Source organism: Anser cygnoides, chromosome 32, assembly GCF_040182565.1.
Source record: "Anser cygnoides isolate HZ-2024a breed goose chromosome 32, Taihu_goose_T2T_genome, whole genome shotgun sequence".
Lineage (NCBI taxonomy): Eukaryota > Metazoa > Chordata > Aves > Anseriformes > Anatidae > Anser > Anser cygnoides.
In genome coordinates, this window is record NC_089904.1 from 712,018 (window position 1) to 726,069 (window position 14,052).

The 14,052-nt window shown below is 64.4% G+C and overlaps 2 protein-coding genes across 2 annotated transcripts; both read left to right on the forward strand.

Annotated features, from left to right (window-relative positions):
• The first annotated feature begins 772 nt into the window (after positions 1-772).
• Positions 773-8,366, forward strand: DCTN2 (dynactin subunit 2). Its single transcript, XM_066985646.1, has 14 exons — positions 773-903; positions 1,836-1,904; positions 4,531-4,627; positions 4,735-4,796; positions 6,046-6,144; positions 6,227-6,387; positions 6,501-6,648; positions 6,733-6,798; positions 6,877-6,915; positions 7,215-7,292; positions 7,470-7,541; positions 7,656-7,758; positions 7,863-7,954; positions 8,041-8,366. The coding sequence occupies exons 1-14, from the start codon at positions 868-870 to the stop codon at positions 8,125-8,127; spliced, it is 1,209 nt and encodes a 402-aa protein (XP_066841747.1). The 5' UTR covers positions 773-867; the 3' UTR covers positions 8,128-8,366.
• Positions 8,367-9,201: 835 nt separating this feature from the next.
• Positions 9,202-14,052, forward strand: LOC136787961 (RIMS-binding protein 3-like). Its single transcript, XM_066985406.1, has 2 exons — positions 9,202-11,445; positions 13,927-14,052. Exons 1-2 carry the CDS (start codon positions 9,202-9,204, stop codon positions 14,050-14,052), a joined length of 2,370 nt encoding a protein of 789 aa, XP_066841507.1.

Below are 14,052 nucleotides of genomic sequence, written 5' to 3' on the forward strand. Positions count from 1 at the left end.
CCGTGTCCCCTTACACCCCCATGGCCCCCCAATACCCCGTGTCCCTCCAATGTCCCCATCTCCCTCAGTGTCCCCCCAATGTCCCCATCTCCCCCAGTGTCCCCCCAATGTCCCCATGTCCCCCCAATGCCCCATCCCCCCCAGTGTCCCCTTACACCCCCGTGTCCCCCAATGTCCCCTTGTCCCCACCCATGTTCTCCCAGTGTCCCCCCAATGTCCCCATCTCCCCCCCGTGTCCCCTTACACCCCCATGGCCCCCCAATACCCCGTGTCCCCCCAATGTCCCCATCTCCCCCAGTGTCCCCCCAATGTCCCCCTACCCTCCCGTGTCCCCTTACACCCCCTTGTCCCCCCAATGTCCTCGTGTCCCCCTAATGTCCCCTTACACCCCCACGTCCCCCGAATGTCCCCATGTCCCCCCGTGTCCCCCCAATGTCCCCCTGTCCCCCCATGTACCTCCCTACCCCCCCATGTCCCCCCAATGTCCCCGTATCCCCCAAATGTCCCCTTACACCCCCGTGTCCCCCCAATGTCCCCCCACACCCCCGTGTCCCCCCAATGTCCCCCTGTCCCCCCATGTCCCCCCAACGTCCCCCCGTGTCCCCATGTCCCCCCATGTCCCCCCAAGTCCCCATCTCCCCAGTGTCCCCCCACTGCCCCCACGTTCCCCAGTGTCCCCATATCCCCCCGCGCCGCCCCAGTGTCCCCATATCCCCCCCGTGTCCCCCCCGTGTCCTCATGTCCCCCAGTGTCCCCCCAACGTCCCCCCGCCCCCCCCGCTCCCTCCCGCGGACTCCATTTCCCAGCGTGCCCCGCGCCGCAGCTCTCGCGCGAGCGGCCCCGCCCGGCCCCGGCCCCAGCCCCGCCATGGCCGACCCCAAGTACGCCGACCTGCCCGGCATCGTGAGTGCGGCGGGGGGACGGGGAGGTTTGGGGGGGGGGCGGACATGGGGCTGGGGGGGCGGACATGGGGCTGGGGGGGGGCAGGGAGGCGTTTGGGGTCGGGGGGGGCATGGGGCTGGGGGGGACGTGGGGCTGGGGGGGGTGTTTGGGGGGGACGGGAGGCTGGGGGGGGGGACATGGGGCTGGGGGGGGGGATGGGGGGTGTTTGGGGGGGGGACATGAGGCTGGGGAGGGGGATGGGGGGTGTTTGGGGTGGGGGGGGGCAGGGGGGTGTTTGGGGGGGGGACATGAGGCTGGGGAGGGGGATGGGGGGTGTTTGGGGTGGGGGGGGCAGGGGGGTGTTTGGGGGGGGGACAGGGGGTGTTTGGGGGGACATGGGGTTGGGGGGGACAGGGGTGTGGGGGGGGACGACAGGGGGTGTTTGGGGGGGACGGGAGGCTGGGGGGGCGGACATGGGGCTGGGGGGGGCAGGGGGGTGTTTGGGGTGGGGGGACATGAGGCTGGGGAGGGGGATGGGGGGTGTTTGGGGTGGGGGGGGCAGGGGGGTGTTTGGGGGGGGGACATGAGGCTGGGGAGGGGGATGGGGGGTGTTTGGGGTGGGGGGGGCAGGGGGGTGTTGGGGGGGGGACAGGGGGTGTTTGGGGTGTGTGGGGGGACATGGGGTTGGGGGGGACAGGGGTGTGGGGGGGGACGACAGGGGGTGTTTGGGGGGGGGGGGGTTGCCTGGTGGGCAGCAGGGCAAGGGGGGTACAGGGTGGGAAGTGGGGGCTTGGGGTTATGGGGGGTGTCCGGGAGAGCTGAGGAGTTCCTAGGGAGCTGGGGGGGGGGAGGGGCAGAGGCACCATCGGAAGGCATTTTGGGGCAGTTTGGGGCGTTTTGGGGCCGTTTGATGAGAAAGGGGCGCCGACCAGCAGAGCCTTTTTGTGCCCCAGGCCAGGAACGAGCCTGATGTGTATGAGACCAGCGACCTCCCCGAGGATGACCAGGCCGAGTTCGAGGCGGTAAGGCTTCGGGGGGGGGGCGGGCCGTGAGGGGCAGGGCTGAGCGCCGGTGCCGGTGCCCCCCCCCCCCCGGTGGGTGTTGGAATTGGCTCCTGTCCCCGCGGTGCCGCGGCCCCGCCGCGGTCCCACTGGCCCTGTCCTGGCCTGGGATTGCTGCGGGGCAGCAAGGAGCGAGGGCAGGGCTCAGCACCACGCCGGAGGGGGGTGGTCCTGGTCCCCATCCCCAGTCTCTGTGTCCTGCCTAAGGGCAGGGGTGGCCAGCGCCACGTCCCGGTGGCTTTGCTGGAGCAGCCGTGTCCAGCCGGTGGCACGTGGAGGGTGACGGGGGCTGCATTGCAGTGGATCCCCGCCCCCCCCCCACAAAGTACCTCCCGGGAGCCCCAGGGTCCCACAGAGCCAGCCCCGTGCCTAAATCTGCCTCATCCTGGCCACGGCCACTCCCCGGGGAGCCCGCAGTGCCTGCTGGCCACCAGCTTCACCCGAGGGCTGGTGCGGGGTTGTGCACGCTGCTGGCCATCATCGGGGCTCGCAGCCCAAAGGGACAGCAGAGCCGGGCCCCCCGCTGCGCTCCTGGGGATCTGCGCGCCCGGCCTGTGCCTTGTGTCCCCCCCACCCCGTGCCACCTCCCTGATGTCACGCCGCGGATCCCGTGCTGCCTGCCGTCCCGCTGGGCTTTGCTCCAGGTGCTCGCGGGGTCCCGGACCCCGGAGGCGAGACCTTGCCCTTCCCCACCGTGCTGCCGTCGTTGCCCCCGAGGGACACGGGGATGTTGCTGCCCCGCCACGTGTGGGCTTCACATCTCAGAGCCGGGGCGTTCCAAGCACCCAAACCCCGATGCAGCAGGCTAGAAACCTCCGCAGGGCGCAGAGCTCCCCACCAAACCCAGGTCCCCGCAGGGGCAGCAGGGCAGGCTGGAGCGGGGTGTCTGCACCCCCAGTGGCGCCACTCACCACGCCAACGGGGACCCCGGTGACAAAACGGTGCCTCGGACGTGCCCACCCCTGCCCCAGTGCGTCCCCCGCCAGCTGCAGGCAGGAGGTGAAGGGTCCCCGGGGTTTTAATTGCTGTCATCTCCTCTCCCGGGAGCCGGCCCCGGCCCTCGCGCAGCTTCCTTCTGTTTCCTGCCTCTCGCGCACTGAACTGACTGGAGTTTTCCCCCCGCTCTTCCCTTCCCTGCTCCCCACCTTGCCCGGACACTAGTTTGCACAAGTAAGCCCGTTTGCCGCTTCTGGTTGTTGTTTTTTTTATTTATTTATTATTTTTTTTCTGCATGCCGTTTGGGGTTTGGTTTTTTGCATGGGGCACCCCGCAACCCGATGCTGAGCCCCACTAACACTGACTGCGACTGGGGCTGCTGCCGGCTGGGGCCGGGATGTGGCCGCGACCTGCTCCTGGCTGAGGACAGAGGGGAGGTGCTCAGCAGCCCTGGGGAGGGCCCCGGGGGCTGCCTTGGCCTCCAGCACCCACAGGGACCCCCTCCCCCCCAGTCCCCGCAACAGGGTCGTGGCCGGTGGTGCTGGCTGCTAAAGGGGGCACGGCTCGTGGAGCGCAGCCAGGGGCCATCCTCCTCCCCCTGGGAGCTGCAGGGACCCGCCAAGCGTTCGGCTTGGGAAAGGATGGGAAGAGAAGAGCTGGAGCTGGAGGGAGGAGGCTGGCGGAGTCGGGGCTCGGCTGCGTTACAGGCCCTCAGCTCCCCTCCGTCCCCAAAGGCTTTGCTGAGCCCTTGGAGCCCAGCCGCATCCTGCTCCCGTGCCACGAGCACTACCCTGTGTGCCTCGGGGTGCCCGGTGCCGGAGCCCAGCCTGCTGCTGCCCCTGTCGTTGCCCTCGCCTCCGTGCTGGTGGCCCCCCGTGTCCCACGTGGCTCCTGAGCCCTCGCGCAGGGCTGGCGGGCGGCCCTGGTGTCAGAGGGACGTGGGTGACGTCGGGCCACGCATGGGACAAACCTTCTAACGCCGTTTTTTCTCTTTCCTCTCCTCCTAACCTTGCTCTGACTTTCTCACCTCTGGGAAACGCAAGGAGCTGGTAAGAGCCCGTCCGTCGGCTGCCCTAACGCTCTGCTCTGCTCGTGGGCGCTTGCTGCCCCTCCCCGCAGCTGGAGCAGCCCCCCCAAAAACCTGCTGGAGCGCTGCCCCCGCTGCTCTCACCCCTTCTCCTCCATCTGTGCTGCGCCAGGGCTCCCTGCGAGTGCTTCAGGCCACGGCCGGGCGCAGGGGCAGGAGAGGGGAGCAGGCGGGGGGGTCCTCGGGGCCCCACTGCGTCGGAGGGCAAGGACCGCCCTGAGTCGCCGTCTGCGGCGAAGCCTTGGAGCGGGCTCGGAGGGGTCCAAGTCCCACAGGCTGCCAGCACCCCGGTGCCTGCGGGTGGTGGAAGCCCCTCACGGGGCTCCCAGCACCGCCAAAGGGTGCTGAGCCTCAGCGTGCCCCGCTGCCAGGCCCTCGTGGGGGTTTTCCTGCCCTGGGGGGGCTGTTCCCCATCCTGGGGGCAGTCGGGGAGGACGGGGCTGCGGCCGGCCCCGTTTCTGCCCATCCTAACCCCCAAAGGCTGCCAGGGCTGCAGAGAGACGGCAGCCCTGCTGCGAGACCCTCGTGTCCTCCTTTGTCCTTAGCGCTGTGTCCTGTGCGCAGGAGGAGCTCACCAGCACCAGCGTGGAGCACCTCATCATCAACCCCAACGCCGCCTTCGAGAAGTTCAAGGACAAGCGCCTGGGCACCGAGGGAGTGGGTGAGTGGGGAAGGGTGAGCTGCGGTGTCCCAGGTTGCCGAGGTGGCCCCAGGGATGGCACAGCCACCCTGGGTGTTTTGGGGTGACCCCCTGCTCTTCCCTTCCAGATTTCTCTGACCGCATCAGCAAGATGAGGACGACAGGCTACGAGGCTGGAGAGTACGAAATGGTGAGTCCAGAGCTCACGGGGACGTCCCCTCAGCGTGAGCTTGTCCCCAGGGACGTCCCTGCCCGGGGCCACGGCTCTGCCCAGGGCAGTGGCTCTGCCCACAGCCCCAAATCACACAGCAGAATCAATGTCAGATGGGTCGAGGTGGGCAGGGACCCCTCAGTCCTTGTGGTCCGACCCCCCGTGCAGCTGGGGCCATCTAGAGCTGGCTGCCCAGGACCACGTCCAGGTGGCTTTTGAATATCCCCACGGCCAGAGACTCCCCCGGCTCTCTGGGCGAGCTCTGCCTGTGCTCAGTCATCCTCACAGTGAAGAAGTTTTCCCTGGTGATCAGACAGAGCCGTCTGTGGTTTGGTTTGTGCCCCTCGCCTCTTGTCCTGTCCTTGGTCAGCGCTGCAAGGAGCCTGGCCCTGTCCTCGCGCCCTCCCTGCAGGTATTTACGCGGAGCTGAGATCCTCCCGGAGCCTTCTCTGCTCTCGCTGAGCAGCCCCAGCTCTCGTGGGAGAGATGCTCTCCTGAAGCCCAGGGCTGTGATCTTGCTTTTCGCCCCTGGCACCCCGAACTCCGTCGTTTCATGGTCACTGCAGCCAAGGCTGCCTCTGAGCTGTACACGTAGAGCCGGCAGCTCCTGGAGGATGTTTTTCTTAGGGAGCAAGAGCTCTCAATTCCCATGTGCTAGCAATCAGGCAGGGAATGCAGGAGAAAAACCACGGCTGAGTTAAGGACCTTGTGGTCAAACTAAAGTGTGAGTAGAAAATCCATAGTGAAAGATGTCCCAGCCCATTGCAGGGGCTTTGGAACCGGATGATCTTTAAAGGTCCCTTCCAGGCAAACCATTCTGTGATTCCCAGCAAGCCCCTCGGTGCCGGTGAGTGTGAGGTCCAGCCCAGCGCCTCTCCTTGTGGGCTCTCCTTACCCCTTGGCTGAGGAAGCTGCCATCAGCACACCCCAGGACCCTCCTGGACCACTGATGTCTGGCGGTGTTATCCCTCCAGCAGACAGATGGGGGTTGAAGTCCCCTGGGAGGACCGGGCCCTGCAAACGTGACGTTTCTCCTACCTATCTGTAGAGGGACGCAGCTACTTGGTTTTTCTGGTCGATTCCTTTCCTTGCACAGGCACGGATACCGCCGAGGGGAGTTGGGTCCCGGTGTCCCAGCACTGCCAGATCCCTGGTGCCGTGGGCAGGCCCCGAGTCCCCGTGACACCCCTCTCCTTTCCCTCTCCCCTCCCCTTTCATCTCTCTGCAGCACGGTGAGGGCGTTGGTGCCAAAGAGACTCCTCAGCAGCGGTACCAGCGGCTGCAGCACGAGGTGCAGGAGCTGGTCCGGGAGGTGGAGCAGATCCAGGTGAGCACCACCCCTGCCGTTTGGCACCTGCGGGCAGATCGTCCCCAGGGGCTGACACTGCTGCCTGTCCCCCCCTGCACAGAGCGCGGTGAAGGAGTCGGCGGCCGAGGAGGAGCTGACGCCCATGGCCTTGGCCAGGCAGGTGGAGGGCCTGAAGCAGCAGCTGGTCTCCAGCCACCTGGAGAAGCTGCTGGGCCCTGCCGCAGCCATCGACTTCGCAGACCCCGAAGGCGCGCTGGCCAAGTGAGTGTGGGCTCGTGGCCGCAGCTTGGGAAGCGGGGGGCAGCAGGGGGAGGATGCCAGCATCCCCGCGAGGCGGTACCAGGGCAGCGTGCCCACCTTTTCCCCTCGCCCAGGCGCCTGTTGCAGCAGCTGGAGGTGGCGAAGTGCAAGAAGACAGCGGCAGGGAAGAGCCCCGCCAAGGCGCCAGCCCCCACCGGGGACACGCTCACCTTTGAGCTGTACTGGAGGCCAGAGCAGGACCAGTTCTCCCAGGCTGCCAAGGTGAGCGTGCGGAGGGGGAGTCACAGCGTTTGACCCCAAAATGGGCTGTCCTGCCCTCTCAGCCCTCGCTTCCCTCGTTTCCAGATTGCGGAGCTGGAGAAGCGGCTGGCACAGCTGGAGGCGATGGTGCGGTACGAGCCTGACAGCCAGGTAAGGAGCCAGGAGCTCCAGCCCTGCCGCTCCCCTGCCCTCCATCCTGCCCCACTGATGTGATTTTCCTCCCCACAGAACCCGCTGTTGGTCGGGCTGAAGGGGACCAGCCTCGTGGTGAGTCCTAGAATCCTAGAATAGCCTGAGTTGGAAGGGACCCATGAAGACCCTTGGGTTGAACTCCTGGCTCCACACTAAGAATTAAACCATAAATCTGAGAGCGTTGTCCAAATGCTTCTCGAACACCAGCAGGCTTGAGGCCATGACCCCCTGCTTGGGGAGCCTGCTCCGCTGCTCGACCACCCTCTCAGCGAAGATTTTCTGTCCTAATACCCAGCCTGAACTTCCCCTGGTGCAGCTTTAAGCCGTTCCCTCATGCCCAGGCACCCCATACACACCCTGTTCTCCTTCCCCAGGAGACCGTGCAGATCCTCCAAGCCAAAGTGAACATCCTGGACGTGGCTGTGCTGGACCAAGTGGAGGCCCGGCTGCAGGTGAGGGCCTGAGGCGAAGGGAGGTGGGGATGAGTCCCGCAGCCCCCAGCCAGCACTGGGCCCGCTGGCCCCACCAGAGGATGGCATGGGGCCATGGGAGGGCACCCGCAGAGGCTATGAAATTGGGGTGGACCCTGCTGGATTTGGGGTGTCACATCTGCTTCCCCCCCTCCGCAGAGCGTCCTGGCGAAGGTGAATGAAATCGCCAAGCACAAGGCCGTTGTGCAAGACGCTGACACCCAGAGCAAGGTAAGAGCAGCAGGGAGGGCCCCCCAAAGCAACCACAGCATGGGGGGCTTATGCGGAATCGCCCTGCAGACTGTGCTTACGCCCTCCTTTCTTGCTTTCCGCCCCTTGCCCCAGATCCACCAGGTCTATGAGATGATGCAGCGCTGGGACCCCGTGGCCAGCAGCCTGCCCGATGTAGTGCAGCGACTGCTGACCCTCAGGGACCTGCACGAGCAAGGTGAGGGGCAAGGAATGGGGATGCTGGGGACAGTGGCGTGGCGTGACAAGGGAGATACTGGGGTCTGGGGGCCCTCCAGTGCTGAGTTTTCACCTCCTTCCCAGCCACACAGTTTGGGCAGGTCCTTGTGCACCTGGACACCACGCAGCAGGAGATAGCTGGTGCTCTCAAGGACAACACCGTGCTGCTGGCAGAGGTGAGTCTCAGCAGCATGTGCTGGGGTGGGAGGGGTCCCCATCCTGTCCGCCCTGCTCAATCCCTTCCCCACTGACCCCCCTGCAGGTCCAGAAGACGATGAAGGAAAACCTGGCCATTGTAGAGGACAACTTTGCTGACATAGAAGCCCGCATCAAGCGGCTGCAAAAGTGAGAGCACCCTGGAGCACCTCCCTGAGCATCTGCATTCCCCCCCCCCCCCGACATTGTGATCCCCTGGGAATCACTCCCTCTGCCTGCAAGTAGCAGTCCCTGTTTGTGTATAGCTGGCCGTGCTCCCCTGCGCAGAACGGGGCTGTGGAGGGGCCCTTCCCAGCCCCCCATTAGCACCCAGGGGTGGGTCACTGCTCCCCCAACCTGGATTTACCCCAATAAATGTCCTGGTTCAAAGCGTGTCCGTGCTGGCCTCTCCTTCGGGCTGCGGGACACGAGCAGGGCCCAGCTGGGCTGTTTGAAATGCAGCTTCTACTGCGCATGCAAGCCCTCCAAGCACCCCCAGCGTAGCTCCAGCTACACTTTTCTTACGCTTTTTTTTAGTTTAAAACCATTAGCCCTTGTCCTACCAGTGAAGAAATATTTCTCCTCAACACCTGCAGTACGTCGAAGACATCGTCGTGTGGGGCAACACAGGAGAGGATGCTTTTGAGAAAGGGGAGAAAATAATACAGCTTTGGACGGCTGCTTTCGTCCTGTTAAACAGAGTAAGGTGAAAGGATGGGCGCTGGAAATGCATTTTTTTAGGCATAAATTGGCAAGATGGATGTCATCAGGTCCCCATGGATGCGATCCATGGGGATCCAAGAAGCTGTGGACTTGCCAGCTAGCAAATGCTAACGGCTGTATAATGCCTGCATGGGTTAACAACCCTTCACCTCCCTCCTCTGCGCCCCTTGAGCTGAGGCTGTCGGGGTGTGTCCGGGCGGGGACATACCATATAAGGTCATATGGCGTCATCCCTCCTGTATGACGTCATCCCTCCTGTATGACGTCATCCCTCCTTTATGACGCCATCCCTCCTTTATGACGTCATCACCCGGACACTATATAAGGCCGCGCTCGCCCAGGCCGGGCCAGTGGCAGAGGCGACCTCTGCTGCTGCGCGGTGCTGGGAGCCGGTGTCTGCTGAGGGCTCAGAGGCTGCTGTCCCTCAGAGGCCCAGGCCGCGCGATCGCTGGTGGCTATTGCTGGCAGCGTTTGGTGAAACCGTCGATTTCGCATTCCTTAAGCCATGATCCGGGGTGGCGTGGGCCAGGGGCCTGTGGCGCGTGGTCGCCCCTTGCCCCGTCGGGGCCCAGCGCGACCCCCCAGCAGGCCTGTGCAGCAGGAGGAGCACAGGCAGGAGCTGGAGGCGCTGCGGGCCCAGCTGGAGGCGCTGCGGGCCCAGCTGGAGGCAGTGCGGGCCCAGCTGGAGGCCAAGCGTCTCCGCTCCCAGGAGCTGCAGCGCCGCTTTGCTGATGAAGCCCGTGAGATGAAGAAGAGGGCAGAGGAGCAGCGGCAGCTCCTGGCCAAGCAGCTACGCTCCAAATGCGAGCAGGAGCGGGCGCGGGAGCTGCAGCGGCTGTGGGAGCAGATCCAGAAGCAGCAGGCAGCGGAGATCCGTCAGCTGCTGTGTGAGGAGAACACCAAGTGGTGCCAGGCTCAGCAGCTGCTCCAGCAGCAGTGGGACGAGGCCGTCCGCCAGGTGCGGGACCTGCAGCGGCAGCTGTTCAAGGTGCCCGTGAACCGTGGCCGGAGCGGCGGCAGCGAGGCCCGCGGCAAGCAGCAGGACGTCAACAGGCAGCTCTGCTGGCGGGCAGATAGCAAGCAGGCCGCCCAAATCCTGGACCTCCAGGAGAAGCTGCAGCTGCGGAGGAAACTCCCCTCTCAGTACATCCCGGAGAAGGCTGAGGGGGGGGCGCCTGCCTCCCACAACGGGGACAGGGCCGCGGCCCAGCACCGCCTGCAGAGTCTCCTGGGCACAGGAGCCACCAGGCCCGGCTCTTCGAAGAGCTCCGGTGCATCTGGTGCTGGTGGTGGAGAAGGGCAGCGGACAACCTGCTCGAGCTCAGAAGACGCTCACCTGCGGGGTGAAGGGCAGAGCAGCAGGAAATCTGTCAGAGACATTGGGGTTCAGGTCCCAGAGCAGCAAGAGGCCTGTCCACCTGGCAGCGGAGACAGCCCGTTCCTGGAGCAGCAGAAAGCGCAGCTGCAGAATGCCCTGAAGGACCTGGCCAGGCAATGGATGGTCCTTCAAGAGGAGACCTGCTTCCTGAAGAACGAGAGCTCCCTGGTGGAAGCGAGGGAGAAGGCGGGGAGGCTCAAGCAGGAGCTTGGTATGCTGGGCCTCCTTACCAAGAATCTGACAGAAAAAACCAGGAAGCTGAAAGAGCTTGCTGCAAAGTCTGGAAAGACTGCTGCAAAGACGGAGCAGGTCGACCAGCAGCAGAGAGGGCAATTGGAAACCGAGGCTGGGAAAAAACTTCAGCTGCAAAAGAAACTGGATCAGGAACGTTCAAGGCTGAAGAACAGGTACGAGGAGCTGAAAGTGTGTCTGACAGAGATGAGAAATGAAAAAGCCAGACGCGCGCAGGAAACTTCTCAGCTCCGCAGGCAGAAGGAGAGGATAGAGGAGATTCAATCTGAAAACGCTGCTCTGAAGCAGAAACTCGTGCAAGCGACAGAGCAGCGAAATGCTGCCGTTGGAGCAGCCAAACGTCTTCAAACGCTCCTGAAGGATCTCGATTGCAAATTGAAAGCCATGAGTCAACCGGCAGAAAGGACGCAACAACAGCAGCAGGACCACGAGGAAACAAAGCTAATGCTGCAGAAAAAAGAAGAGGAAGTTAAGCATTGGCAGAGGGCTTGGGCAGAGCTCAGAAGGACACGTGAGGAAGAGCTGCAAGCCTCTCGAGTGCAGCTGAGAGAATCAGAGCAGCAGTATCAGCACCAATGTCAACAATGGGAGCTGCTCTCTCAGCAACTTGAGCAAGAGAAAAGAAAAAAATCCAGCCCTATCGTCTCAGAACTACCCCAGGCAATGACACCTCCCACAGCACAGGCCTATGCAGAGCAGTCCCATGACCTCTGCAGCCATGAAGACAGCTCTGATGCTTCTGAGAAGGCAGCCAAAATCCTGGGATTCTACACAAGCAGCTCGGCATCTGATGCCACACGCGACGGTCCTGGGTGCTGCACTGTTTCAGATGAGGGCTCTGTAGGTGGGAACGGAGAGTCAGGAGCAGAGCATGTGTCCTTCGTCCCGCAGTCCCTGGGACAAGAATCACCAAAACTTCAAAGACTTGTAGCTCAACAGGGCCACCATCCTGTTGAGGGTCCTAATGAGCGCCCCGAAGCAGAGTTTCCTCATGCTCGGGGAGAATACGTTCACGTCTCTGGAGACGTGGACGAGCATGGCGGGTCTGTGAGGGAGCGGAAGCCTGTCAGAAGACGACTTTTCTCCCCTACTTCGACAGAAGTTTCAGACAGCAGCCAGGTGACAAGTTCAGAGCTATGTTATCCCCTGCAAGACAGTGATATCGAAATAAGTTCTTGCAGCAGAAGGGGAAGGAAGAAACAGAGACAGAATAAATCTTTTTGACCAAGGAATTTGTGTCTGTGTGGTGGTTTTACTTGGGTGGGCGGTCGAGTTCCACCTCAGCCGCTCTCTCACTCCCCCTCCTCAAAGAGAAAGGGGGAGAAAATACGACACAAAGGGCTCAAGGGTTGAGATAAGGAGGGGGAGATCGCTCAAAAATTATCGTGACGGGTAAAACAGACTCAGAGTGGGGAGAGAGTAAGATTTATTGCCTATTGCTAACAAGGTAGGGAAGTGAGAAACAAAGGAAAGAAACCAAAAACACCTTCCCCCCACCCCCCACACTAACATGAAACTGGGCCTCCATACACGTCGTGGTTGGTGGGGAGACGGACATTTCCCTAACGAGAGCTCCCCCCTTCTCCCTCCCCTTCCATGGCTTTTATTGCTGAGCGTTACGTGGTCATATGGACTATCCCTTTGGTCTTTTGGGGTCAGCCGCCCCGGCGATGCCCCCTCCGCACCTCTTGCCCATGGTGGTGGGCAAGCCACTGGATTTGGGGCTGGGGGGTGGCAGAGGGAGGGCGCTGTGGGAGTCCTGGTGCTGTGCCAGCGCCGCTCAGCAGTAGACAAAACACATCGGTGCAATAGCAAGTCAGTTGTAGCCTAGCTACAAGTACAGAGCACAGCGCTGTATGGGCTGCTGCGGGGAAGGCTGAGGCCATCCCAGGCAGAGGCAGCCCACCAAACCCACCGTGGTGGGGACGGGATGACCAGGCAGGGTCTAGAGGGGTGGCTGGATCCCAACCGAAACAGTCGCCCGGGGGCTGGGAAGGATGGGGAAGGTGCTGGGTGGTGCGGTGGGAGCTCCTACGCTCACCCACCTCGGAGGAGCTCGGAGGGACGGTGGCGTCGGGGGGAGTCCTGACGGGCCCCTCGCAGGGACCACCCGCCCAAAGACCTCGGCCACACAGGTCCACGAGCAGGGAGGTGAAGGTGGAGGGGTTCAGAGGGGGTCACCCACGGCCTCGCACCCCGGGACGGCGGCAACCCACGGGTGCAGCCTTTGCGTGCCCGGAGCACCGGGGCAGAGCCGGCGGCACAGCAGCTCCGGAGCCAGCCCCGGCGCCGGTTCCTGGAGTGGGAACCGAGCTTCAAAGGGCTCGGGGCAGCCGCATCGGTCCGCCCCCACCCATGCCAGCTGCCCACGGGTGTCCCGGGCTCCTCGCATGACCGCAGCACGGCCGGGCTCGGCACCGGGCTCGGCACCAGGCTCGGCACCGGGCTGCCGCCGGCTTTGCCCGGGCAGAGCAGGGCGGAACGCGGGGGCTGCCCCCACGCATGACTCCCGGCCCCCTGTGGGGGCAGCTCCCAGCGCCGGGGAAGAGGGGCCCCGCACCCCACGGGGGGTGCTCTCCGGGTGGGCTCCCCCCTACCTGGGGACCCCAGGGAGCGTGGTCTCGGGGGATGGGGGGCGGACCCAGGCCCCACGCGTGACCACCGCCCCCCGTGGGACGGGAGCCCTACGGATGGGGACAGCCCACGGGGACCGGACCCATGCGGGGGTCGATGCCTCAGCCCCCCCTGCAGCGGGGGCGCCTCCCACGGCCCCTGCACCCACGCGGGACCCCGGCCCCCCTCGAGCCCCAGCCCCACGCGCTACGGGGAGCCCCCGTACCTGGATTTACCCCAGGAAATGTCCTGGTTCAAAGCGTGTCCGTGCTGGCCTCTCCTGCGGGAGGTGGCCGGTAGCGGGGCAGGCGTGCTGTGCCGCGGAGCGGGGGATCGAGGCGGGCAGGGCTTTTCTGCGGCGTCGAGGCCACCCGAAGCAGCCGAGGGAGCCGCTGGGACCCGGCAGCCATCGCGAGGGAGGCTGACGAGGCGTCGGCGGAGCCAGCAGCGTCCCCTCCCGGGCCTCCCTCGCGACGGGGAGGGAGCGGGGCGAGGCGCGGCCGTTGGTGCGGGCAGGTTGCGCTCGGGCAGGGCAGAGCGTTCTGCCGCGCTCCCGGGAACAGCTCAGCTACCGGCCGCCTACCTACGGGTAAACCGCCACAGTCATCACGAGGCGGAGAGCTCTTTTCAGACGCTCTGCGGCCGCCCAGACTGAGCGCCCGCTCAAACACGCGGCGCTTCAGGCGCTTCAGAAGGGTGGGCGCAGAAGTTTGCACGGCAGTGCGCGCAGGCAGGGCGAGCAGGGAGGGCGGACAGGGCAGAGTTTCCCCCCGCCCATAAGAACAACACCTTTAACGGCTGTCGACTGCTAGCTGGGCTGCGATGGTCTTCACCAGGCAGAGCGCTCTCTCTAGAGGGTCTGTGGCCACCCAGACTGACCACCTGCTCAACAATGCGGCAGTTCAGGTCTCTGGGTGCAGGGACTGTCTGAGCCTGTTGCTGCCATCTGAGGGAGGCAGAGGCACCGTGTGTGTGAGGTGCGAGCAGGTGGATGACCTGGTCCGCCTGGTGGCAGAACTCAAAGAGGAGGTGGAGAGGTTGAGGGCTATTAGGGAGCGTGAGCGGGAGATAGACTGGTGGAGCGACTCCCTGCAGGGCCTGAAGGAGAGGTAG

What these genes read in the sequence shown, in the direction of transcription:
- DCTN2 (XM_066985646.1), top strand. Translation starts at nt 868, where the DNA reads ATGGCCGACCCCAAGTACGCCGACCTGCCCGGCATC. An exon ending in AAGTGGAGGCCCGGCTGCAG is followed by an intron (nt 7,293 to 7,469) that starts GTGAGGGCCTGA and finishes CCCCCTCCGCAG; the next exon opens with AGCGTCCTGGCGAAGGTGAA. An exon ending in ACACCGTGCTGCTGGCAGAG is followed by an intron (nt 7,955 to 8,040) that starts GTGAGTCTCAGC and finishes ACCCCCCTGCAG; the next exon opens with GTCCAGAAGACGATGAAGGA.
- LOC136787961 (XM_066985406.1), top strand. Translation starts at nt 9,202, where the DNA reads ATGATCCGGGGTGGCGTGGGCCAGGGGCCTGTGGCGCGTGGTCGCCCC. An exon ending in AAGTTTCAGACAGCAGCCAG is followed by an intron (nt 11,446 to 13,926) that starts GTGACAAGTTCA and finishes AGGTGCGAGCAG; the next exon opens with GTGGATGACCTGGTCCGCCT.